At 41.5% G+C, this 27,864-nt stretch overlaps 1 protein-coding gene across 2 annotated transcripts; it reads right to left on the bottom strand.

Moving 5' to 3' along the window:
- Positions 1–273: 273 nt before the first annotated feature.
- LOC145444522 (uncharacterized) lies at positions 274–27,552 on the bottom strand. Of its 2 annotated transcripts, XM_080322508.1 has the most exons (27): positions 27,364–27,552; positions 27,163–27,305; positions 26,983–27,104; positions 26,128–26,258; positions 25,906–26,067; positions 25,735–25,846; positions 25,196–25,361; positions 24,811–25,041; positions 24,680–24,745; positions 22,482–22,560; positions 22,244–22,393; positions 22,089–22,186; positions 21,879–22,025; positions 21,739–21,814; positions 21,084–21,239; positions 20,708–20,863; positions 20,491–20,646; positions 8,320–8,478; positions 7,948–7,989; positions 7,733–7,885; positions 7,386–7,421; positions 5,847–5,999; positions 4,997–5,161; positions 3,997–4,185; positions 3,389–3,509; positions 1,962–2,049; positions 274–509 (listed from the first exon to the last, which is right to left on the bottom strand). In XM_080322508.1, exons 1-27 carry the CDS (start codon positions 27,500–27,502, stop codon positions 465–467), a joined length of 3,441 nt encoding a protein of 1,146 aa, XP_080178634.1. In that variant the 5' UTR covers positions 27,503–27,552; the 3' UTR covers positions 274–464. The 2 variants fall into 2 exon arrangements, with proteins under 2 accessions (XP_080178634.1, XP_080178635.1); XM_080322509.1 differs by lacking the exons at positions 27,163–27,305; positions 27,364–27,552 and having other exon boundaries at positions 26,997–27,104.
- Between the last annotated feature and the right edge of the window lie 312 nt (positions 27,553–27,864).

Raw genomic sequence — 27,864 nt, 5'->3', positions numbered from 1 at the left:
TTTGAGAATTCTCATCCGGTTTTGCAAGTCTGAAAAAGTGTCCTCTTTTTAGATTTCCCCAATATGGTAATCCTACTATATTGCACACGCCCTACCTGCACGCACTTTTCAGCAGTCATAAATGTAGCAAATCCGGGTCTGCAAGAATAATAACCATGCAATGTAATCATGTCTCCTTTCGCTACTGCAATACGCCAGTACCACGAACTAATGTAGGTATGCAATTCCAAGTCCACTTATCCATTTACTTCCAATTAAAAAACACTCGCACAATTGTACAATATGAATTTAATCACGTTTTCTATTGGGAATCAATCATGAAAAAGTAGTGCGACCGAACAAATATTTTGTGCGCATGACAGCTTGAAAAGCGCGGCGAATCGTAACTAGTGCGTCATGGCGCGCATTCATTTCTTCGTCGTTATTCGCGTGGCAATCATTCTCGCCGAAAGCGCGGCTGCGAGTTATTTCTTCACGATGCGGCCCTTCACGCATTTTTGCCGCGAAGTCTGAAATATGAAGACAATTAATTGAAAGACCGCTCGACGAGTAAGTGATAAAGCTGATAACTATAAGGCTGGAATTAGGGTTGCATTCAAAACAAAATTCAGTTTAAAACAAACATGTTTAAAACAAGGCCCTAATTTATAATTTTTTTTGAAGCCATTACGTCACAAATATTCAATTGTGACGACATGGTGAATTGACATTGACAATTAGAAATATAGGGTAAATATAGCTCCTTTGTCAAAATATCCGTACTATTAATGTTGAACCGACTATTTTGAGGGTTCCAACCATCCCATATCGATATACGTCGGCTATATCGGGTGGTAACTGTCCGTGGGCTCATAAAACATGTTTTTGGACAGTATTTACACAATCATGGCATAATTTTACAAATTGAAAAAAACACCATTTTTTTAAAGCCTTTGTTTAAAACACCATTTGTTTTAAATGCAACCCTAACTGGAATTGAGTATTAATTCTAATGACTGAATAGTGCAGTGACAGATGACTTTTTCGAGCGTCTGGTCACTAATAGTGAATTCATCATCATCAACCATAGTTATAGTTTCAATACCAAATACCATTGTGGAAGGCTGTAAATCTCGATTGGTCGTGTCGCAGCATTCGAAACATGTAGAATAGGGCTACGCAATTTAGTCAGTGGATATGACATATATGTGAAGCCGTGATCAAACCAAAGCATTTTCAAAAAGTGTATATTCCTCGTGTTTGAAGTTTGCAAATCATTCATACAGTGGTTCTCCAACTGTGGTGCGCGTACCACTAGTGGAGCGCGAGAGCATTTTAGGTAGTAGCCTACGCGTACGCGAAGAGTGCTGTGAGAGAGAGAGAGAGAGATGATATTCTTTTTCGCCTGCACCATCGATATGCTTTGACGACGGAGTTGCGATACGGCCCCATGAGGTCATCTAGTCTGCGCCCCCGTTTTTTTTCTCCTCCATGCTATCCGTGATTGCTGAGCGCCTAGCAGGATAGCTGCGGATACCAATTTTCGAGTCTTTGGTATGACCCGGCCGGGGATCGAACCCACGACCTACCGCTCGAGAAGCCGGACGCATAACCATTACACTATCTCGCTCGGCTGAGAGTACTGACATACCTCGGATTGGCGAGCTTCTGCATAAAAGACAGTTTCCATTATATCATTAAATAGCGTTTTCTTGCTATCCGTTGGTGTTGCGGTATAGTACTAACAGGAATAATCAATAAACACCGGTACATTCAAGTGACATAAGTAACTCAGGTGTTACGCCGTGTGGTGAAAAACAAGTTAGTGGTACGCAAAGGAAAAAGTTTGAGAAACACTGATATATACTTTTGTGACGTTGCCATGCGTGATACTCGATTCGGAATTTGCCCAGCACTGTTGATAACATTCTGTCCGCCAGGAATAAGCCTGTCCGGACATAAATATTCAAAGAAACACTCACCGAGAATAATTTAGTCTTGCAGCAGCCTTTCTGCCGTGGATTGTAGGGCTTGGCGGCGCAACATTTTGTCGCACTCTTACCCGCGGGACTGCAAGAAGACGTAACAGTTATATGAAAATCTAAAATAATCTCAACAGTCACCGTGTGGTTACGGCAGCGGGGGTCACTGGTCAGCAACGAAACACCATTACTTTTTCCGAGTATACTCAAGTAGGTTTTGCCGGCTTGTGCCACTTACTCGAGCGCTTATGTTTGTAGACTATACTTCCACTTCTACTTCGTTTTCAGGCCATTTCCATTTCCATTTCTAGTCCGTGTTAACACATTAGATTTTCTTCAATTGATGGCACTCTTAGGATGATATACTTATATCACTTTTATGAGTGAAGAGCTTCTTAGATGGGGGAGATGTGGTACCGATGAGACAGTGGGACCGAAAACACTTGAAAAATTCTCGGTGATAATCCCGTGATTACAGTACGCGAATTTGTCTACAATTTTTGAGCGTATGTCTCATAGGTCCCATGGTCGCCGGGTGGGAACCGATGATACGTTCGAGCAACAAATTTTGAACATTCATAAACATTTTTTTTAAAGACGGATATTCATGTAAATGTAGAGACTCTTTGGGGTACAGAACTTTAATATACATTTTAATAATATAGTCATGGCAGAAATATATTAAAACCCAAAGCTTTTCGAGCTGACCCTCTTGAGGGGCTATCGTCAGCGAATGGAGAATTTCAAAAACATGCATCCAGCTACATTGCATATAACCAGTTATGACGTCATAGAAACAAACAACATACAGACAAACTGCGAGCGCAGATAGTGGCCAATTATTAGATTGACCAAAAATTCCGCGATAGGTAGAGCTTGGATCAAAGTGTTGAGCCAGCAAAAGATCTCCTACTCTCGGCTGAAGATTTGGGGGTCAGAGATCATTTTGCAATTTTTGATCCATCGGTACCACATATCCACTACAGAACTGCAATATACAATTGCATGGTATATTCATATTGAAATTAACCCGAATATTTTCGGCTAACACTCGTCAGGGGTAATCGTTAGCAACTACTAGAGAATTGGGAAGAACATTGTATATGATGAGTGAAATTATCCTGACAGCGTATTTACGAATGAGCCCCCGTATCGCGGTAACCGAAAATATGTTAGAAAATTGCATTATATCTGTGGTGACATTGGTTATTATGCGTTAGTCTCCAAGATGGCCCTTGAAATTTCGATCCATCGACCAAAAAAACTTCTTAAAAGTATAGTCACTAGAGTGCTTTTCTTATCTTCATTTTCTACTTCTGCAGTAATTGAGTAAAAATCTATGGTATTACTTTCACTTGCGTATAGCAATGCTATCTACTCTGACCCCTGATAGGCTGCCGATACTATATTATGAAATGTCAACATACCTCACTACGCCATTGCAACATTTCGCGGAATTTGAATTGAAGGATTTGGCACCGCAACAGGCGTCGTGTTTTTTGTTCCGCATTCTGCACGATTTGGGCGGCTTTGGAGGATCGTTTGCTTCTGTAAGGATTAAACAGCTCATAGCGAAGCTCTTCTGTGAGGTGCCAAGGTGTCGAAGTATTACCAGCGTTTTCTAGATACTGCTATGGATAATCCGAACACTAATTACAAATACGTGAATAAGGAAAATTGATGCTTCGGGAATACATTCGCTATAATGAGATATGAATTACAGAAGTGGATAGCCTATTGCAGACCTACCGTGAGCTGAGCAATGCTGGTTATCGCAAGATATTTCTATTCGTTAAGTAGCCTACATACTACAAGCTGTGTTACAGGCGTAAATAAAATAACTACATGCAGGTAGACATTGCATTAAAGATAATTTGATCTTTTTCGATCATACCTGTTACAAACGAGTTTTATAAGTTCAATAGTCGAATCTACTCGAATCGAATCATTACAAATAATACACAGATGTATAAAGATAAGGATACATACATATATAGTGCCTTTATGTGGGGCATGTTTGAAAATAATATGTCACCTGCACAGGTCGGAAGTTCCTTTTCGTTCGTCCACTTAGAGATGCCTTGACAGATCACCACCGCGTCTCCTTGCAATTCCAGACCTTTCTTGCACGAAAATGTACAAACTGAACCGACAGTTCTACCATTTGAACAAGAGAGAATTTCGTTGCTCTTCTTCTTGGGTTTGATGTCTTTGCAGCGTTTGGCTAAGTAACGTAGAATAAAGATAGAGAGAGTCAGCATCAGGGGAAATCACGAGTAGATCGTGTGGCGGATCTAATTCGTGAATTCATGCAGTAGCAGTAGCCTACCTAATATTCCGCAGATATCGTTACACAACGGAGGTCACGCAGTATAGCCGAAGTGGAGCTGCTATTACATTGCAGCCAGTGTATAAGCAGTTAGAAATAGACGGTTCCGACAGTATAGGTTATGGTAACACGCGAGAGTCTTGAACATCTCAATTAGCCGGTGAAATATTCACAATTGTGATTCAAACTCTGCGAATGAAGCGTATAGTGCCCAAAACCACTGACCATAGAATTCTCGAGTCATCGCAGTGTTTCCAATACAGAAATGATCTTGCTCAGTTCACATGACCGTGTTACTCATAAATGTGCCACAAATCCGCCCATCTTTCACAGTTAACCTGTCTTGACTTGTAGTAGTATTGCTTGTATAGGATGATATATTGATATTGGAATTACCCCGAATATCTCCGGCTGACACTCGTCAGGGGTAATCGTCAGCAACTGTAGCAGCCGTAGTAGAGATCTCAGAACTTTGTATATCGACAGTCGGACATACAAAATTCTTCCGAAACTTCTACTTCGGTGGCGATTACCAGTGGCGAAAATATTCGTGTTTATTTTAATAAGAATATTTTATACATTGACTAATTATGCTTCCAAGATATTCTTCAAGTGGTACTTTTAATATACGGTACGTTTATTCGCTCCAGCAAAAGAACCACGGTAGATTGTGGCTTCTTATTAGCGGACAAGGAAATTCGCTCACTTGTCTTCTGGCATGTTTTACCGCACCACCCATCGCATACGCATTTCTTGTCATCGCCGCAAGCTTTGTCGGTAGAACATTTTCGCGGGCACGATCTCCCGACTTTCTTGGCCTCGGCCACGTTCCGTTCAAAGCATTCCGAGTCGGTCGTCGATGGCTTGAGAGCTAAACACGATAGGTCACGAGAATGGTTTCAAAGTTGAGCGGATTGCGTCTCCCCGCCATAGCTCGGAATCGACTAACAATGTCAAGATTGCCGAAACAAAACTTAAATTATCTCCGTGATCCGATTAAACAGATTTGGTCAAAGCTGTCAGCATTGGTGCTGAAGTGGAAGTGAAACTCCGTAAATCTTTACCAGCAATCTATAAAACGTTATAGTTGTAGATATATAGATATATACAGTTTAAATACCCCTGATTTCTACTTTAAATACAAGTTGAAGTATTTCGTTTACCAAGGCGTGTCAAAAGGGCTTTAAGTGGAACCAGAAAATGAAGGTCTCAAAACTGCTCAAGTATATTAAAAAGTTAGATTTTGACGAGGGGTCACACACTCTTACCAATCAATCGAAAATTTCTAAACTATATTCAGGTGACGCGATACAGGGGCATGGATAGTTCCACCCAGTTGTTTTGACAATTTCACAACCACTTGCGGCCAAGCCTTACTGAGTACTCCGAAAATGTAGATACAATTTGTTGCTGACCACCTCGTGTATTACACACCTTAATCTATTTGGGGAGAGTCTATCTAAGATGGTCACTAATAATACAGTTTTCTGTACCTAACTATCTATGTAAGGGAAAAGTGGCAAGATCACCATGTTGTGTTGCTCTGCGGTACAAACCTGGACATGTGGACTGACACGGACTGGAGTCCTTCTTTTTACCGCGGCATCCTCTTCTGCCTGGTTTTCCTCCATGGCACTCTCTTGTTCTCGTTTTTGTGCCTTTGCCGCATGACACGCTACACGCACCCCAGTCCGTCCAAACACCCCAGCCTAAGTGTTCCAAAATATGATTGGTTTCGCGGTGCGTCATCGTGATTGTTAAATAGTTGGTGCTTATGATATCGGGGTAATAGTTACTGTTAATATATCGAGCTCATAATAGCCATGCATTCAAAATAAAATAGTTAGTGTTAGGGGCCGTATATGCTTATGTTATACCGTACCGTACGGGTTGGAGATTAGGGGTTTGGTTAAGGCAGGGCTGGCCTACCTTTTCCGCCAAACGGCCACATTCGATTGACGAAATATTTCGCGGGCCACTGGCCGCGCCATGCGCGGAAATTTTTTGAAGTTCATATGTCAATAATATTGTCACTTGACTATGTTGCGGGCATGTTGTATATCGCTGCGCTAAGTTTGCGAGGACTGGGCTATTCGGCGCATGGACATATCGATATCGAAAGCTGCGACCAACATACGTCAATCATTTCGTGCCTAGGTTTCATAGTCGACGGTCTTACTGCGAGCGCAAAGGCAATGTCGCATATGTTGAACGACACTTTGTCTCGTAATCGCGAATATAGTTAGACTCACTCTGATACATTAGGTATTCTTCCATTTTCACAAAAGGGCAACAATATTAAAAACAAGAAATCGAGTGACAACATGTTGCGCCAAGCTTGTGGAAAATTTTTACCTTTGATAAATCTATCGCAAATTATTCTGCTTTATTGTAGTGTACGAAGATATACCAATACGTGAATGGCTGATGGATCTGTCAATACGTCGGAACTGATATTTTAGTCATCACATCTCAAGTGTTGCGGCCAGACTAATCAAATTTTTGGGTCGCCTGCAAGTTCACAATCTGTGCAATCTATTTTTGATGATATTAGAAATTTCGGAAATTACCTCGCGGGCCACTCAAAACCTTCTCGCGGGCCACGGGTTGGCCGGCCCTGGGTTAAGGTCTAGCAAGGCCAAGCTAACATAGGGGTTCGCTTGCTTTGAGTTAGGGATATAGGTGAACAGTGAGTGTTATTTTGAATGCTTGCTCCATTAAACTCTATGTTGACACTTTTTGTTTTGAATGACTTGCTAGTTTGAACACGAGTCGGTGGGTATATACAATACTACAATGAAACCATATGCAGTTTCCTTACTAGAAGGCAATACCAGCCGAGTAATGCCCTTTTTGACCATACAAAACCACTTCTATGTATACCAAAGGTAAAGAAAAGACTCATACATCGGGTTAGCCAGTATGAAATACTATCACAATAATATGTATTACATTCATCAACACATGGTGGCGTAACGCTCGACAATAGCCTCGCAACTTCTCTAAATCTAAACCCCGATCCTATCTGGATGTAACTATGGCCTATAATATCCTCACATATATGTATCATAAAGATATTTACGATAGACACTCACCTTTAAGTTTTCCGGCTGTTGCTGTAGTGGCGGTAGCTGGGAAGTAAAAACAACATTTCACGAATTTTTGTCACATCTATACACAACACACAGTTGAATTGCAGTCTATTATAACACAGCACGATTTTATGCAAACCGCTCATTCAGTGTGAGGGAGTTTCACGAACCACATTGAAACAGGAAATAATCTGAAGCAAATGCATCCCATTATCCATATATTGAAGTGGGACGTAATAAACCAGGACCATTTTCACCCACGCAAGTTGATATTCCAGCCAATTGAGTACTAATTTCGCCGAATTAAATGTCGTCAACTTCGCACTCCCAATGGAATCTTTGGTACTTACTGCAGGGTCCTCTGCTACAGTCCTGTTCCTCTCTTATTCGACCTCTGCAGCCAGGAGTTCCAGGCTTTCCACCGATACAGGTACGCCTTCTCTGTTGGGTTCCAAGTCCGCAGTTTTTACTGCACGGGTTCCAATCCGACCATTTACCCCATACTAGATAAAAGAAATATTGCTTTTACGAAAGTGTTTTTAACAATAAGACGTATATCCCATACTTGTTCCACGAGAGCGTGTTACTGGAGGCTTTGTCGTGGTCGCTGAAAACACAGAGCATTCATATAGAATAAATTGTGAAGGCTCAAACAGCGTCAAAGTCAACCGGGGACCAATAACGACCATATCTCGCCCATCGGCTTCTTAGCAATTGCAGCCTGTCGTTTTTATTATTTTTTACAACGATGTAAGAATGAGTAAGGTCTGTAGGATCTACAATCTACATAGGACCAGCTCTATATACGCCATAACGCAACGGGCCTATACCTCATGGAGTGACTATAATACGAGCTACCAAAGAAGTGAAATCACGAGAACGTACAATTTTAGGTATTATCTTTGTCGTTATCACCAATAATATGTCAATTCATTACTTATATCGCATGACTGATCGTTGCAGGTCTGCTTTTCTATAGAATCGCCGACACAGTCCCCAGTGTTGGGTGCACCACCGTCGCAAGTTCTTCGCCTCTCATGAGTTCCTCCACCACAGGTTCTTGAGCAAGATTGCCAGTGTCCCCACTCCCGCCAACCTGCGGGTGAAGCCGTAGTCAGATAATTGCTAGGACTTTAATATATTGATAAGACGAAAATGAGACTCTCTCTTTTTGCAGATCTCTCTTTTTACAGAACATTTACGAGCACGTGATATGATTTATTGCATATATTATCGAAATACAACACGCATTGGAATTGGACATGGAAAACGATAATATATCTTCTAATATCAAAAAGAAATCTTTTTCATGGGTAAAAGTCGCCAATGAATAGCCTTCATCAAGCGTTGTTTGCGATACGGTATCAAAAGAGTCCCCTTTCGTTGGTGTCTGTCTAAAAATATCATCGCATTTCATGTATACAACATGCAAATTGGAAATCGAAGATGTAAAATTACAAATATCCTCCCTTTTCGTTGTATTGCAATTCTTGTGCTATCTTGAATGGATAAAAACATGGTTATGATATGAAAGGACATGATCCTGAAATGCGATTTTAAATAATAAACAGTATGATACACCTCTTCTGAGATTAAATTGAACAAAACAAACCTCTTGGATTGTTCAACATTTTCGCGATGTTCATTGATACACACAATATTGTCTAACACATAACATATGTTGAAATGTGGTGCGTAACTACACCAGTGTTGGGATGACTCGAGTCACCTTTTTCGCATGACTTGACTTGACTCGAGTCACTTTGCTAAAATGACTTGACTTGACTTGACTCGGCGTAGCAGAAATGTGGATTGACTCGTGACTCGGACCAAAATTCACGAGTCAATTTCAAGTCATCAAGTAATCGGTCTGGATAAAAATCACTGTATCTTGCATATATTCGGATTGTTCGCGAAACGCTGGTGTAACCCGTGAGAGCGAATAATCATTCAAATATTGTGCGTTTCACTGAGTCTCGATTGTTCTCTCACAAATAAATTGACCGCAAACGAAGTAATCGAAGCTTACAGCTTAGCCTACGTTGTCGTAACTCGAGTACTAAAGTAATAAAATAGCGAAATGTCTATTTCTGTTCTCTGTTCTTACCTTAACCAAACCTCTCGTCTCATTGACATTGAATATAGTTTATATAGTTCTCAACCGTTGGCGCAGGCTCGAATTGTATCATCAATTTGTAAATGGGTAATGTGTTGCATCTTATCAATTCGTTTGTCTATTCTCTATTTTGGGTGGTAACTATAAACTGAGGATATGCAAATACAAAGTTCAACAGTTCTACGTATATGTGAGCGATACAGCGTCTTCTTGCGAGTATATTTAACTCTGTATTCGTTTATCGGTTCGGAATTAATGACCACTCAATCTGTATTTCAGACAGCTAGCAAATTGCAATGACGTAATCATGCCTAATACTTCGAAAAGGCAACTTGACTTGAAATTTGACTTGACTCGTGACTTGACTTGACTTGACTCGACTTGACTCGAGTCACCTCCAAAAATCGAGTGACTTGACTTGACTCGAGTCACCTTTGAAAATCGATTGACTTGACTTGACTCGAGTCAAAATGTGCAATGACTCGAAATGACTCGTGACTCGAAGGTAGTGACTTGATCCCAACACTGAACTACACACCTTGAATTTAAGGTGTATACACTGTATAGTGTATAGTGATGACAAGATTTGTATATATATCACAAAATAAACCACAAAATGTGCATACTATCGTGTTCGGAAAGTTGAAGACTTTGTACACCCCGTTGGTGTTGCAGTGGAAAGTAGATTTGAGTGATATATTTCCCTCGCGACTTTTCGACTGAGGCTTTTAATAGGACTTTCTCTATCTAAGTACCAAAACTCTGGTAAATACTCGGCTGGATGACAGCTCATTTGAGTAACAAATGTATATGTTGATCATTTACGTGACAAGTATCCCAAGAATCCGTTTTTTACTTTCATTCTATCTTTAAATGCACATGTCTTATGCTCAAACACGCGATAATAAACTGTACCGGGATGCATTGAAATAAATCTATGCTGCTGCCTACAGTATGTAGGTAAATTGACTTTACACTGCAATACTAAATCGAAATCGCCTGGACGTTAAAGATGACATGCATGTTGCATTGTCAAAAACTCAACCACAATTTAGTTGTTTAGTTCAGGAAATGCAACCCTCTCATAATATTTTCTTACGTTGAAGAAGTTTGGGCACGGCCCTTTAGGTCACCTTTTTTGTAGCGGTTTATAGCGGGTTCATTGTCAGCCTATTTTGTCTTTAATTGTGTTTTTTCTGCAGTATTTTATAGTTTCTATATTTTAGTATTATGTCAATTGTTTATTCAACTTTTATGCCAACGGTGTATTCGATTTTTGTTTTCTTTTGTTGGTTCTTTCTTTTTCAAACGACAGCAACAACAACGATTTGACACAGTACTGCAGTTGAGTAGCAAATTAATACAATAGTCAGTAGTATGTTAATTGAGTTTCAGACAAAATTAGGCAGTGATCCGCAGACCTAATAATTTGTCTAGAGGGACAAACAAAAAGGTTGGGAGGCACTGATTGGAATAAAACGTGCCGATGATTTGTTCGAACAACTTTATTTCTGACACTCAAATAAACTATCACTTAGTTGATGTATACCCCACAGCGCCTTATCCTCGTGCCACAACACATTTACGGGCACGCGGTCTACAGCAGTCGCAACACCTATAGCAGGGACGTGATAGTCTGGATTAACATGCGCCTTTGGCTCCAAATATTTCACATTTTGTGTCATATGACTCCATTTCCGCTTATTGCGTCACAATGTGGCGGTGTGATCGCTCCGCTCCGTTGTCGCGTTGTCGATGTTTTCTGCTACGCCCCTGACACTTTCTCCCTGTACTTCCATTTATGCACACTTTTTTACATGGCGAGCATATAGACAAGACTACGCCAATCTATCGCCGTATCATCCTCATATATACTCACGTATGCAGGAGGCGTCGGTGTTGCACGGTACTATTTCTTGATCTCCGTCGCGTGGCATACATCCTTCCACGCCGGGCGCTCCTTTCATGCAGAATCTGTACCTCCGTTTCGTTCCATGGGTACCACAGGGGTGGGTGCAGGTCTGCCATTTCTGCCACTTACTCCAATGTGGTCCTGAAAAGAGAGGGAACATTTCAGATTTATCCCGCAAACTGAGCGGAAATAATGTCGATGGGTTGCTGGCAACAGGCATTATCCAAATGTATATTCAAGGCGGTGTGACTCGGGCAGACGTAATGGTCGTGCTTACATCATCAGCCCGTAATTGCGTCAGTGTGGCTTTCTGCGGAAGAATGAACTACTGTCACGTAAAGGGAAGTAAAAATGGGATTTCCATTTTCCCTGCCGGACAGAATCGTTGGAGATAAGACATTCAAGAGAATCAAAATACGATATATACTAATTACGATTCACGGACCCCTAAAATAATTCTTGTCATCTGATGAGGTGTCAAGAACCTTTATTCTGATAGGAGGTGTGATGGCGAAAATATATGATGTGGCCGTAATAGCAATTCGGCAAGTACTGGTTTCATCCACAAGGGACACAAATTTACCATTCTATTACTTCCTATACAGTCCACCAAATTCGCAAGCAGTGATAAAGCATATCATGTACCATCTTTATGCTTAAAAGGACGTTCAGATGTACGCAGTGGTTGGATTCAAATTTTTGGTCAGCCAGCTCTATCATAATAGTTACATCATTTTCAGTCGGATCTGTTTCTTAAATTCATTGACAGTAACCGGTAATGCTAACCGGTTCGCTGATCTCATAACATTTCCTGAGAGACAGTATTGTAGAACCGATGCGAACCGACTGCGTTTGACCACTGCGTGCCTGGATATTTAACAAAGCCTTTGTTAATGAGTAGTCTTATACCCCAAGAAAAGATAACCTATACATTTGAGCATGAGCACCCCCCGTGTGCAAGTAGTCCTGTAGCATTTTCAGGAAAACCAGAAATTATATTATAATCTAAATAACAGAATAGAAACATTCGGCAAGTTAGATTAGAAGTACATTATCGGCTTTTCGCTCTAATTAATCTTATTAGACAACCATATAGTTGTCCACGTATGTCCGCACCACCAACCTGATGTGTCCACGGTCGTTGGTTTCGCTGTGGTTCTCGCCATGGCCGTGGTAGCCGGTGTGATGGACCACCTGGTACGTGGGGTGAAGCGTGGGGTGAAAGGTGGAGTGAAACGTGGGGTGAAACGCGCAGTTGTCGGCGGTCTCCTTGTCGTCCGCCGGACAGGTCGAACGGGTTTTCTTGTTGGTCTGGCTGAAAGTCTTGGCTTTTTTGTCGTCGAGCGTTGCGGGCGCACCGTTGCCGGCGAATATGGCGTTGTGGTTGGAAGCGGCGGCATCTAGCGATTAACATCGATAACATGGGAGAATGCCAATCAATTGTGGGGGTGGTGAGTAACGAAGTACTTCTACTTTTATTACGTATACTCAAGTCGTTTTTTCTATACCTGCAGTACCTACTCACGTGGTTATGCTGTTTTAGACGACTGACTATTGCGACATTGATATTGAGCAGAGTGTAAGTCGGGTTTCTATACTTGCTACCTATAACCGCATACACAAGTTATTCAGTAGCCAGCACCCTAATCGCTCAAATTTGATTTTTATGACACAATAAACATATCATCCCGTATCCTGCAGGATTTTTTACATTAGACAACGACGTAATCTATATATCAATGTCAATGATTGCTTGAATAAGCATCATTCACTGACTGCCTACATGTACTGTATTTCGCTCGTGATATTGTGTGATTGCGGGTCGAGGTCACAGCAGAGAGTCACTAAAGATTCACAATTGGAAAGCTGAATATTTCGAGTAAGCCTTTGTACCAAAGCAAGTAAAATTTCTGAGATTGGCAAGGTGTATGCTCGTTTTGTGTTGATATTTTGATGCCGTCAGCACCTTGCATCAAAGAATTTCAACCAAAGATGTTATAATTACGTGAAAAATTGTTATGTATGAAGAAGATTCACAGCGCAGAACCTACAAAGGTTCGTTTGCGAACGTGAGTCTCAAAATTTCTGAGGTTCACACACAGAACGCGAACGTTCACACCATCCCTAGTTATTAGTCATTTTGCATTATTCGCGAATTTTACAATTCCGATAATAGCTAACTCCGATTAATGCTAAAAGTAAGCGAATCCCGACCAAATCTACCTGTTGATGCTACTTAATCGAGTATTTTAAAGACTTTGGATTTTGTACTTCAACTTGAAGTAGTTTTGAGATATTATGGAAATTTTCGCTTCCACTTGAAATTGAATAGAAAAATAAGCATTATTTCTACTGCCACTGAAATGTCAACGCTGACTAGATTGACCACCTCTGACCAACTTAGTGTTCAATTTAGATGCTATTTATAATAGTAGGTGATATTCCAAATAGATATCGCATTTTTGATCTCCGGTACCACCAGATTAGTACAGAAGAATTCCATCCTGATATTTGAGAACTCATTGACATTATGACGCTTCAACACGAGAAGCAATTGCAATATGCTGCTTACCGCCTTAGGGACGTTGTTGCAATAGTCGTCACTGCAGCATTCGATTTTGCATGACGCAATTTCATATTGTTTCGCGGAATTCGTGAGATCGGCGCACTTCAGCCTTTCGCATACCGTCAGACTGGCGCATTGAGCTGTGTCGACGTACACTGGAAAACCATTACAACATGAGTGTGAATCCAATATTCTCGGAATACACTATAGATACCTCTTATCGTATTCATTCAGATATTAGTTTTGAGTGTAACTTATTTTATACGTAAGATGCTCCTGGCCTGGGTGACTCGACTTTAATGAGACCGTTATATCGAGCCATTCATCTATTTGATGATATTTGATGAAATTTAATTGAGCTGTATTTTTGTAATGTATACTAGAGCTTCTTGGAAGTACAGAACTACAATATACAATTGATAATATTGAATAGGGCTGGGCATAATGATTCGAGTACTCGAATCTGAATCGAGTAGTAATTTTAATGATTCGAGTCGAGTAGTAAAATACGATTTTTTCGAGTACTGAAATTATACGCTCCTCGCCGCTGAAAGTTAATTTATCAACAAGAATTATAGTTTCGATACTAATTTTCACAGACGAAGCCTTGAAACCTTGACTGGTCGTACCGTAGCATACAATACATATAGTACATAGATACCGGGAATAACGCATTTCTGAAGTCATGATCATTCCACAACATTGTCACCCAGTGAAATTAAATCAGTGTGGTCTAAAAAATACCTAGCTATCTTTAATGTGACTGATAACAAGCATTATATTATTTGTGGTGGCATAAAAGGTACATATTTGTACTTTGAAATACTATATTCGGTTATGACGTCATAATAAGTGATACTCGATTACTCGACTCGACTCGAAGCAAAATGCGTGATTCAGAATCGAGTCACCCGGGTACTCGATTTTGCCCAGCCCTAATATTGAATAATATATTCATGTTGAAATAAACCCCAATATTTTCGGGTGACAGTTGTTAAGGCCTCAGGGGTATTCGTCAGTAACTAGTAGAACATTAATATATAATGTTTATTTGCACAGTTGACAAATAAAGGATTCTTTCTCTCTCTCTCTCTCTCTCTCTCTGATACATATTAAGGAATCGCAATCACCATATCAAAGTAAGACTATATCAATAACAGCACTTATACAAACTTACACGGTATCCCATCGACGTATGACGCCAGCGACGCCACCATGCACTTGTCGGTTGGGGATTGACACGCCGTTGTTAGCATAGGGGTCCCGACCGGCACGTCTGCACTGCGTGTCGATACGCCGGTGTGACATATTCTCTGCGATTCTGAAATAAGCAAAGTCCCGTGCATTCGTGTCGAGTAACTGCACGCACATCGAAGTCGTGTCTTACCCTCCGTGCAGTTTTTGCCAGAAAATCCAGGCGGACATGAGCATAGGTAATCTCCGTCGCTGCCTTGTTTCTCGATACACGAGCCTGAGTTCTGACATGGATTGTCATCACACGGATCTATAGAAATTGAGAGTCAAAATTACTTATCTGGGATGAATCGAGTGGACTAATGCATGGAAATAAGTGTCGTATAATTTCAGACCCGTCACCTGTACGAATATATCTATATTCTTTATCGTCGTCCATGTTTTAGTTTCTGCGATTATTCTATCGTCCAGTGCACATGGCTAAAAGAGTGAACTTCGATGTGCACGCGGGAGCGGGTAATTGGCAGCATATCACCAATAGTTATTTAATCACGTTTTTAGATTGAATACGTGAAAAATACGGCTTATCTATCTCTCCAATTGCTAGCGTTTACGAGTCAATTTCATAAAGCTAAAGCCCTTATGATTAGGTATCGTTGCGAACGATTTCGTTTCAATGTAACATGCAATATATAAAATATAACCGTTGTTGACCTATCGGGGTGACAAGTTCCCGACGAAAGTTGAACTTATGGGCATCACTCGTCCCAAACCGAATACTCACTGGTAGCATTTTCATTTGCGGGATCATTTTTCGTCTTATACAGTCTCGGGTTGTTGCAGCGATCTCTCCCGCAGCACCGCACCTCGCACGATTTAATATTGTGAATGCCCATCATCTTTTTATAACGATCGCAATTCACTTCAGTACACAATTCCTCGTTTAGGCACGTTCCTTGAATCATGTCGACTGGAAAGAAATTCGATTTTTACGTCACATGCCGTTTTTTCAGTGTTACGCGATTGTCGCCAATACTCGCCATTACCGAAGAACACGTAGCAGTCTAGCAGAGTCAGTTCAGTATACTTGTGTGGGACGAGCAAATAAAGAATAGTAGTTCCCTTTTATGAAAGAGTGAGCGCATGTATCAGGGATAGTAATTTGGGTCAGGACATATTATTTTTTATACTATACGGATGAATAGGCCAAGATTACAGTGAACAGACTACATGCATAATGACTGCAAAATAGATTGAAATCGTCAAAAACGAAAGTGGTTAGCTACATAAAGATTGAGCAATTCATAATTGAATGTCTCCACGGGGATGTCGGCATTTTTCCGAGCAGTTGCCGTAATCGGCCACTAACTTAGCTTGTCTCTTGGAATGATTTTGCAAGCCGTTACACGGTGTCTCAAAGGATCAGGATAAGTCACAGTCTCTTTTGTATAGCTTGTGTATTAGAGTTCAATGCGAGGAGAATACTACGATGAAGACTACGTTGCAAGACCATTCTTACATTCATAAACAGATACTTAGTACTCACAAATCATTCCGTTTCTCTCCACCTTCATCAAGGTCGTCGCACAAAACAAGCCTACTCTGCCTTCCGGATCGCGAGTAGCGGGTACTTGCGGAATGTCATCACATTTGCGCAATTGGAACGTGTTAATAGTCTCAAATCCACCGACCGACGCCGAAATACCCTCAAAGCAGTGGAGTCCTGCGTGAATTTATAGAGCAGGTAGGCCTTTACGCAGCTTTACAATGATTGGACATTTGGACAATGGACACAGCCGCATAGGCTGGTGTACTCACCTCCGCACGGCTTCAACGCACACGGAGTGCTCTGCTCAACGAACTCGCCGTTGTCGCACCCCAGCTCAAAGGCTTCGCATGTTCGCCTCCGTACTTTCTTGCCTTGACCGCATGTTACGCTACAGGAACTCCAAGACGACCAAGAGGACGCCGAAGAGGCCGCGAAAAGTTGTATTGTATAAATTACGCCGCAGGTGACCCCTAACCTCATTATCAACGACTGAAATATTTAACGGATTGAAGATATTTGTTACTGCCTGCACATACCCATGAATGTATAAAAACTATTGTTATAAAACGGTACAATTTACATTACTATGGTACCTCTCCAATGCTCGTGATCCTGCTTACTAATCCTGTCACTCTTCCGTGCATCTTCACACAAAACAGCAACAGCGCATTACTAAACTATAGGCACTCTCGCGTCTGAAATAACTAATGCAATCTATCCTCATTCCTGTTGATACGGGCCTGTTCAACGTTCGGCGTATCGTAGTCAAAGCTCTCGAATTGCCGAAGGCTACATTAAACCTGGTTTGGTAGGTTGAATGATTCAGACATGACATCTTACGTAAATGTATATATAAGTTTGATATTAATCTTGGATTGATGGTAGCTAAGGATTCCAGTTCCGTATGCACTGATCATTATCGAGCATATGGATATCAATGAATTTTTCTACCTACTATATTTTGAATTCAAATTGCAACTAAAAGACAAGCTCAAGCTTACATGAATACGATAAAAGTCTCATAACTAGGGCGGTTTTATTTTGACAAGTCAAAATTTATAAACATTTTGTCAAAATTGTAGCGTTAGGTCAAAATTTTTCATAAAGTCAAAATTTTTTGACGTCTGCATTTCGTTTGTATCGTAGATTTTGCACTGTCGGTGAACTTATCATTTGATATTTTACAGCTTGTAGCCTATTTACAGGCCTACCGTTCTAAACGGCTAATTGTCTGCTATTTGTGAATCATAAAAACGGCCAAATAAAACAAATAGGTGGATAACTAGACATAGTGTTTTTGTCAACGTACTGCAATATCCTAACTGAAGAAAGACTTCTTGCGCATTGCATCATTCTTATATTAAGAAGCCCATGATAAAAAATTGTGATGTAGACAACATTGTAAGAATGAAGCAACACGGTGTGTCACCAGCACCAGCAGTGTACGCACAACTTGAGTGTTGTCAGCCAACAACTGCTGCTGTTGACGTCCTTGGCAAGCTTCTTAGTAAGGACATGCACTTTCTACCCAAGAATGTAGGAAAGTATCTCTCGTTGTACTACAAAATTTTTCAATTATTTCTACCATAATACATATTGTAACCACTGGAATTCTTCATAGGGCCAGATTTCGTTAAAATATTTTTTTTTCATGTTAAAAGTTGCCTGTTTCTCAGCCAAAAACTTTTTTTCAGGCCAAACTACTTCGTTAGGACAGTCAGTTCCAACCAGAAACGAAGATAAGTGGTACAATTTCAACATTATGTGGGAAAACACCTAATTTGCATACGTTATGTCAAAATTTGGTCAAAATTCAGTTTGTTTAGGTGACAAAAAGTCAAAATTTTGATTTTTTTAGTTTTAGTTTTTAATAGTGATAATACTGTGGTAAAAAAAAACCGCCCTACTCATAACACATCAGTCAGGCAAGATTGTTAAACCGTTGAAACACCCCTTTATAAATTATGGCCGCGTGAAGATTTGCAGAATAAGCTCATCAGGCATGTAGGTAGGTCTACGCAAGCGATCGATGGTTACCTAACGAGGAGATCACGAGCGACAAGATTAGAATTTCATAGCTTTGAGACCTAAATATGCGTTTGTCACCCGGTGCTCCGCTATAGCGATCGCCGGGTGCTCCGAAATAAACTTGTTAGTTTCATAGGTTCCCCTCGGACCGGTGAACAAAATCATTACTTAAGAGAGTAAAGGGCATGTATGGATATAATCATAATCATCCACTATAAGCAGCTAGAAATGTGATTATTAGCTCTTTCGTTGTTATATAAATAATACAATGGCGCTGCTCAATACAACAGTTTAATTTCAGTATATGTGACCTTTTTCTTATGCTACAACAGTTCAAGTACCGTAATTTTCCATGTATAATGCGCAAGATTTTCACGATTTTTTGCCCTAAAATAGGGGGGTGCGTATTATGCATGGGTACAACAAGCCATGAAAAAATCTCCCTCGATAAAAAACTTGAAATAACGCCTTTCTTCATGTTTGTTTCCAATCGCGCATCACTTTCAGTCATCTCGCACAGTAATTCGTATTATAGAGTGTAACGCGCTGCCAATTAACGAAAAGCGTGTTGCCAACTAACGGGAGTCGTGTGCACAAGCACGCGATCTCCTGCTGAGTTGGTTTGCCGTTTGAACGCGAGCAAAATCAGGTCACTAATAGGTACTCGCGCGCGGCAATTCTCGCTAATTCATCGCGTCAACGACAGGCCCGAACAATCGCATATACATACAATTACACATGTACAAGAGGCCATGTGTGCAAGATATAATCGATTGCGTAATCAGTCGCATCTACAACAGACCTGGTGCGCACGACATAACCGCCTGAGCAATCGCATCTGTAATAGGCGTCGTGCGCAAGATGTCGGTCGTCGGTTCGTTGGCCTCCAGTAGTTCTCAACCTTTTTTTAGACACGCCCCCCTTTTTGATAGTGCAAAATTTCGCGCCCCCCTTATCGTCATATCACAAAATCCAACTGGGATGCTAGCAACCCCAACAGATTGTTTGGTGGTATGGTCGGTTATAAATATTGATGAGAGAATAAAAAAATATGAAATAGGGTCTATATAGAAAGAAACACGCGGGCATTGGAGGTAAATTGCGCGGAGCGTAAAAAATTTTTTCAGGTGACCGCTTCTTCGCGCCCCCCTTCAGATGTTTCACGCCCCCCAGGTTGAGAACCCCTGGCCTAAACTATCTCGCCGCCGACCTCGCAGGCTTTGGCTGCTATCTACTATCGTTTCGAGACAATGCCGTTAATTGTATAATGATTGGCAATCGCATCTGTAATAGATCTCGTTCTGAAGATATCGTGTCGCTAGCCTGAACTATAGTGCCGCCGCCCTCGGAGGCTTTGGCTGCTATCTACTATCGTTTAGAGACAATCCCGTTAATTGTATAATGATCAGCGATCGTTATGTCAAGATTATTCAACAGTGACATAGCAAAACAGAATGACATCGTATACTAAATCGGAACTATTCACGTAGTGAAATGCTGGATGCGTACTATACATGGGTACAGGCTTTTTCTCGGAATTTGCATGCTATTTTAGGGGTGCGTATTATACATGGGGGCGTACTATACTTGGAAAATTACGGGTAACTATCATCGATTCAAACTTGTATAGGCCTAACTATGATTACAACTGATAATATCGGAAACATATCGAGAACGATGGTACGAACGGTCGGTGGATATGGTGATTGTTCATGGTAGAGAATCAGATTATATTACGCTTACTTGGACATGGATCGGTATTACAAAGTCCAGCATCAATGCTCGTCCCGACGCAGCCCGTGCTCCTAGTCTCACCCATCATACAAAGTCGTCGCCGGCCATGAAATCCAGTCCCACACGATTTGGTACACGGACTCCACTGGCCCCAATCTGCCCAATCTTCATTAAAAGACTAATAAAATTATCACAAAGCAATCGTTTAGCATTCGGTATAACATACCTCGACAGGGTTCAAATCTGCAAACTTCTTCTTTCATGGCATCGCCCTCGCAAGTTTGCACTTCGACGCCACCTTGCAGACATTTTCGCGCCTTCGATCGCATACCGCTTCCGCATGTAACGCTGCATGCGGCCTGAGGTCTCCATTCTGTCCACTCTGAAAGGTTAAAAGCAATCGCGATATTAGATTGCATGGTAATATACAACGCAAACACATTATAAATAGCTTATCAACAACGAATTCACCGCACTATATTCGAGTATGGCGCAATAGGTGCAATGACGTTTAACGCCATGGATAATAGTCCCCAAACACCACCCTCCGTACACTCATGATTTCGCTGCTGGGATGGCAACATTAAAGTAAACATTGTTACCCGGACAACTAATTGTGTTACAATTTTCTTCGATAACGCTGCTTCCGCTGCACCCTTGCGATATCTCTCCGCTGTTCAGGCATTTTCGTGACCGGGTTCGCCGCCCGACGCCACACGTTCGAGTACATTCGCTGAAGTCTGACCACTGGGTCCATTCTAAAGGTGTACAATCGTACTCGGATCATGTCACAAGTGATAATATTCGTAATGGATCATAATGACAAATCGATTGTTCAAGATATCAACGTGACATATAGTTGACGTCGACTTGCATGTTATGGCGGTAACCCGAAAAATCGCTGTTCTGGTATACGCTTAATTCAATTAGCCCCGACAGGATCGTAACCCGCTTTTTGACGGAGCATTGTCATCGATGTTCCCTTATAAATGCAAGCAATGACTGGAGTCGTGAAAACACATGGCACATTTGTCGCTTGGTTAGGGAGATGCAACCATTCATTTCCCTCGTATCTGTTCACCGTGACGTTACATATCACATCACGTCATTTTTGTCCCTCAACACCGCTAGAGTATATGGTTTAGAAGCGGATATTTATGTATTCACCAATTTCATACTAGCAATCGATGGGTTGATTTAGTACTGTGCCCCTTATATACAACGGTATTGCTACCAATCAGGGAACATTTACCTTACCTCCACAAGTGGGATTAGTAGGATCCTGACACGGCAAATATTCCGTAGCGTTTCCGAGACATCCAATATCACCAGCCTGAATCGCCGGAATACTGACATTTGAAGCTCTTCAATTTCGGGCATTATGGATTATTTTGTACCTGTCCGCCTTGACACGATCGTGAGCGCGATACTGTGCCATTTCCACAGGTAGCTGCGCACTGACTCCATTGGGTCCAATCGCTCCACACTGGACAATTCTGTTTGTTGCATTCATCTACTTGGATGTATGGTCCTAAGCATCCACGCTGTAAAATTGGAAATGCATGCAATTGACCGGCGGGAATGACTTTGATCGATAAGTCACCCACCTGACCGTAGTTACCGCCGTCACATGTTCTCGCTCTTGTCTTTATGCCTCCATTACAAGAAAAAGTACATGGACTCCAATCTTGCCAATCATTCCACTCTGTATCATAACTCAGTCAGTCATTGGTTCACGAAATATTGATTTACAAACACGGACTTAAGCATTTGTGAGTGTTGCATTCGACTCCTTCGGACGAGCTCCCGACACAGGAAAAGGGTCCTCCACCTTGACATCTGCGTTCCCTCTCCGATCGCCCACCGCCGCAAGTTGCCGTGCATGAGCTCCACGAGGACCACGTTGACCAGTCTGAGTAAGAAGCACTTTTTGTGATAAGTCAATATTTCCCTTTTACATCAATCTTTGAAATCAGAACGGAACTGAGTTGCTTTCTCACCGTTAGTTGCAGAACGAACTGTGGTAGAACCCGCTGTCGTATCTACGCATCCATCTTCATCTTCCCTACGCAAACAGTCCTATGAACATATATAACCTCATGAACAGCGTTACTGACAACCGTACACTTGTTATCTAAGGTATGTACCAGGGCTTTGGAGCCGGAGCCACGGAGCCGTGCATTTTCACCGGAGCAGGAGCCGGAGCCAGAGATGAGCATGGATTAGGATTAGGTTTTGAAAAAACAGGATTTGTGAAATTTCGTCGGATTTGGATTGGATTTGGATTAGACATTATTTACAGAACGAATTAGGATTTGGATTGAATTTACCTATTTTCCGGGAGATTGAAATGTCGTGTGGCGAATGGCGACAAACTTTATTCAGATCAGTTATTAATGTAATTATGGTTACTAAGTTATCTTGAATCAAGTGAATCGTTGGTTGTGCAAGAAAATTTTCGAATCCCTCCATCGCATAAATTAGTATTTTTTCTGAATTTCCTGTTGGAATCGGATTAGGATTGGACATGGACTTGAATATGAAAAAGTTATGGATTTGGATTTGGATTTGAAGGTTCGGATTTGGATTGGATTAGGACATAGAAATTTCAAATCCGCTCATCTCTGGCCGGAGCTCTACATAAAATTCAGCCGGAGCCGGAGCTGGAGCTGAAGCCAGTTATTTGAGGAGTAGCTCCGGCTCCGACGTATTTCATAAGATGCTATTATATATGCAACAACCATATCTGATGATTTCACAAAATTCCACAGCAGGCCTTCGCGAAATTAAGAATCTTTGCCTCTTTGGCGCTACCTTTTCTGACTAACCATGTTCCTGGGGACTTAACAGCAGAGCAGTCATATGTTCAATGTTCTATTTTCATACATGAGCGCCGAACCTCGGTATGCTAGATATGGCTCTGAATATTGTGGGTATTCGGCATACCTGCAATTTCATCATCAGCACAACCTTGTTGGCCAATTGTACGGTTTGACAATAATGATCACTATGTATTACGCGAAATATAGTTAGACTTAATCGGGTACATTCGGCGTTTTTCGTTTTCCGTAGGGGATAGGCTACCAAGCAAGAATTCGTGGGACAATTAAACACGCGAAGCGTGAAGGAAAATTTTACTACTATTTTAGTTTATTGTAATGTACGACGATTTACTAAAAATGTGACTGGACCTTGGATCTGCCAATGCGTCGGAACTGATATTTTAGTCATCAACATTCCAAGTGTCGTGGCCAGACTAATCAAATTTTTGGTTGGCCTTGCAAGTTCACAATGTGTGCAATTCATTTTCGATAATATAACAAATTTAGGAAATTACCTCGCGGGCTATTTAAAACCTTCTAGCGGGTCACATATGGCCCGCGGGCCGCGGGTTGGCCACCCCTCATATAGCCAGTCCAATTCGATAGTTTTCAAAGCCGGAGCTGGAGCCGGAGCAGTGGTAATAATGCGGCTCCGGAGCTAGAGCCGGAGCTGATTAATGATAGAAGAAAGCTCTGGAGCTGGAGCAATGCAACATTTACGGCTGCTCCAAAGCCCTGGTATGTACACTGTACAGTACGGAACTACACGTGCAACTCTCACTTGTTAAATGACGGGTAGCCTACTTTCCAAAATCAAGCGCAACCAATGACACGCTACGACAACAACAACAACAATCATTGAGTTATAATTTTCATCTGAACAAGTTACACACAACGTACAATGCGATAAGACACAATGCGATAATAACCATCTAACATAAATGGCACGTTGTGGGCAAACTTGTGCACAAAGACTCGAAAATAATTGAGATCATCGCCCGACCTGGACATTTTACGGCACCCGGCGCAATTCTGGCCAGTCCGCGAAAAGTTGCTTGGAATTTAGACCATAAAGTCTAATTTTGAATGTTCATTCTTGTACTAACACCATAAGATATATAACCTAAACCGAGAGTGTGTTTACATTGAACCCTGTTTATTTATGTACCTTGATAGTGATTACGCATAGCCGACGTACGTTATGTGGAATCCAGATTAAAAATAAAGCCAATATAAGCCAAAATAATTACCTACCCCTGATATACCCAATGCCCCCAAAATCCTGACATGTATAGCGGTGGCGCTGTTGGGCTACATCTTGAGCTCAGCGTGATGTTTGTGCGGACAAGTTAAAAATTGAAAGTCGTAACACTTACGTATACACCGTCACAGAAATAACTTTTCTCTATGCAATTCCCGACTTCTTTGCACTTGTAGTAACACTTGAAACAGAAATTGAGTTGAAAGTAATCTGAATAACTAACAAGCCACGCTAGAGTAAGTTTACATCTGGCGAAGTCGTCGTCATTAATGTTGTGGGGAGTGTTCTCGGTCTTCTCGTCGTTGCTATAGCGACGGGTCTCTTCCGTCCTCTCCTTGTCGTAGCTGGTTGAGTTGTCGGTGCCTTTGTCGTCGGTACATACACCCACGGCTTCGGACACGGCCTTTTAAGCATTTCAATGTCGTCGATGGCCAAGTCGCTCGTGTAGCTTGTTCCGCGGATGCTCTCGAAGACGAACTGAAAATATCAAGCGGGTCTTACAGCGTCTTTTAGTTATCGACTTTGCGTTGTCAGAGCAGTTAGTATTCGCGGATGATAAAAAGCTTTTATTCGCTCGTGCGGTTACGTCCTCGTACTGGCAATGCGCATTAAACATGAAGGCTACTCATACTTGCGTTCTGTAGTCTGATGCCGATACATTAAGGTCCGCTTTTCTCCAGAGTCTGCCTTGATCGCCGGATTTTGTAAATATCAAAGTATCCGTTGAGTTGTTCTCCGACACCAGCTCTCTTTTGTACACGTTTAATACTCCCATGGCTTCTCCCCGCATGTGATACCTTCAAATGTAGTAATTTCAAATTATATTTCGTACAAATCTAAATGCCAAGATAGGTTCCGACCTGCATCTATCCCCCAGTATATTACCCATCTGTCATTATGAAAAGGAATGGGCAAAGAGCATGGAAAACGAACAATCGATATATAGTTTCAAATTCTGTCTATGCCAAATTAAGATTTTGAACATTACAAAAGGATAGTATGTTCCGGATATGTGGCAGAGCGTAAGACCAACGCTAACTTGCTCCCAATATAGTCGACATGTTACATTAGTCTTCGAGTGTGGGACTAACGATTGCCACGTAACCATCAGAGTCTCAAACTTAGGTGTCTGGAATAGCATTCAAAAATTCTCCATCCATTTGTACATACCAAAATCTCAGACATTGTCCCTTCTTGTTGGTTATACGAATGAACGGACTCATTAGGCCAGCTTTTTCTCCGGCTTTAACACCCGACGCCTCGGTGTACAGGTAAACACCAACTAAAATACATCTGACGGTTTTAACACACTGCTCAATCAACATGATCATATTTACACACTAGCATTTTTCCGCGTGTGGTCCGTAACCGGGCCAGTTGCTGCCGACATGCCCGATCTTGTTTTGCCGTTATGGGTGGTCCAATCGAATTCATCGGTTGTGTTTTGCTCCCAACCAGTGCAGAGACCCTTCACAAGTTCAAAATCGCAATCAAATTCAGCCTCTGTTAAATACCCTCAGTCAAAATCAAACAGCTTCCGAGTGGGCAGTAGAGAGTTGTTACTCGGAGGTGGTACCGCTTCCCAGCGCACAGCGAAGCCTTGTCCTTCAGTGTCTCGGTCAGAACCAAAATATATGTAGACCTTGTTAGTTTTCGAAAACACTGAAGTGAATGTGGTGTCGTTTCCGCAATACCTGGAAATAAAAGATTATCCATCCTACTGACGGTTCAGCACAGTCACTGCTAGTAACTAGCGTTCCTATAACAACGTCACCACAATGGGGGCAGACAGACGTTGTTTCTGCCATTGGCGAAGTGCGGAATGCTACGCAGTGTTCTATTTGATTTAGGCCTATAATACTGCGGTTTCATTACTAGTAAAACACATTTATATATAACAAGATGATTTGATTGTGGATCGACAGTTGCTACAGGATGCTCGCTGTGAGCTTTTATCGCTTGCCGAGGGCCAAGGTGGGTGTCTGATATCAAAGACTACTCCAAGTCGTTTCGAGACCTTCCTATCTTTTCAATGTATCGCAATTTTGTGGTGTTTTGACATGATGAAAATATTAATAAACTGATGCTGATACTGCCGATTGGTGACGTCTCAACGTAACTCCATCTATCATATTAATTTTAAAATTGCGCCAATACGAAACCATGAAATGTTTTTTTCAAACCACCCAGATCATTGCTGTTTCGATCGAGAGCGATCTCAAGCATTAAATACATGATGAAACGCTCTACTTATCCGCACCGAAATACGACAATTGATTCATAGAATGTTTTGCAAATGCAGTATCAGCCAGTGTGAAAGTGTAAATCTGCGCTAGTATCATAAACTATGGTTCATATATCTAAGTGCTCATAAAATGAAATAATATGCAAATTAAAAGAAAGTTGGAAGATAAATACTTTTGTCCACCCACAAGCTCATCGTCTTCTTTTGGACCTTCCATTATCCTCAGATAATCCGCATTGCAACTTCCCCTTTTTTGCATCGGTTCACCTTCCATGTCCATGAAGACAAAGTGAAACTGCAATTGGCACACATAGGTAACCGACAACATAGAAATACAACGTATATTAACTCACGCGTATAACCATACGAGGATACACCGTGATGGTCCAGTTGCATTTTGTGCGCGAGGGATATGCGCTAGCTGGGAAATTGGGAGATGCGATCCAGCCGTTCCTGCCGTAGCTACTCCCTCCACACACTCCAAACACGTTGGCAGCTGCCAAATAAATCTGATCTTATTCTATATCCACCTGCACAAGCGTTGCATATCATACGCTTATATCCTATTGCTCTTTTCTTCCGCTGCAAAGGAGTTTGGTCGAGGTCGGATTGTTTTCGCAGATCGATGTTGAGCGTCAGCATCGTGATCACAATAACCACAACGCAGCAAAGCACATTTCTGTATAGTGCCATGGCTCGTGTGTCCCGACTACAAACACTGTATCAATAGCAATGGAGCAATTGAAACTAACATGACCGTAACTACTCTTCGAGATTTGTCAGTATTCATTACGTGATTCGATTTCTATTCGTCATCGACGACCTTACTTCTATATTGGAGAAGGTTACCTGACCAAACAATCATATATGCATATAGCTGCAGTTTAATTTGCAGCTTGATTATCAGCTTAACTACGGAATAGGTTTCACCATAGTTTAGTTACCTCGGGATAAGAGATCATACAAGCAATGACGTGTCAGACAATTTTATGCATTTGAGGTTCGTAGCGTAGCGTGCTCATCATTTTGATCAATTTAAAGTAGTCCTAAGTCGC

Source organism: Botryllus schlosseri, chromosome 8 (assembly GCF_051294905.1).
Source record: "Botryllus schlosseri isolate E-star chromosome 8, Bs_hap1, whole genome shotgun sequence".
Classification (NCBI taxonomy): domain Eukaryota; kingdom Metazoa; phylum Chordata; class Ascidiacea; order Stolidobranchia; family Styelidae; genus Botryllus; species Botryllus schlosseri.
This window is presented reverse-complemented; position numbering and strand designations above follow the sequence as displayed.

What these genes read in the sequence shown, in the direction of transcription:
- LOC145444522 (XM_080322508.1), bottom strand. Translation starts at nt 27,502, where the DNA reads ATGGCACTATACAGAAATGTGCTTTGCTGCGTTGTGGTTATTGTGATC. An exon ending in GGACAATGTCTGAGATTTTG is followed by an intron (nt 25,362 to 25,734) that starts GTATGTACAAAT and finishes CTACATTTGAAG; the next exon opens with GTATCACATGCGGGGAGAAG. An exon ending in AACACGCTCTCGTGGAACAA is followed by an intron (nt 7,886 to 7,947) that starts GTATGGGATATA and finishes TCTTTTATCTAG; the next exon opens with TATGGGGTAAATGGTCGGAT.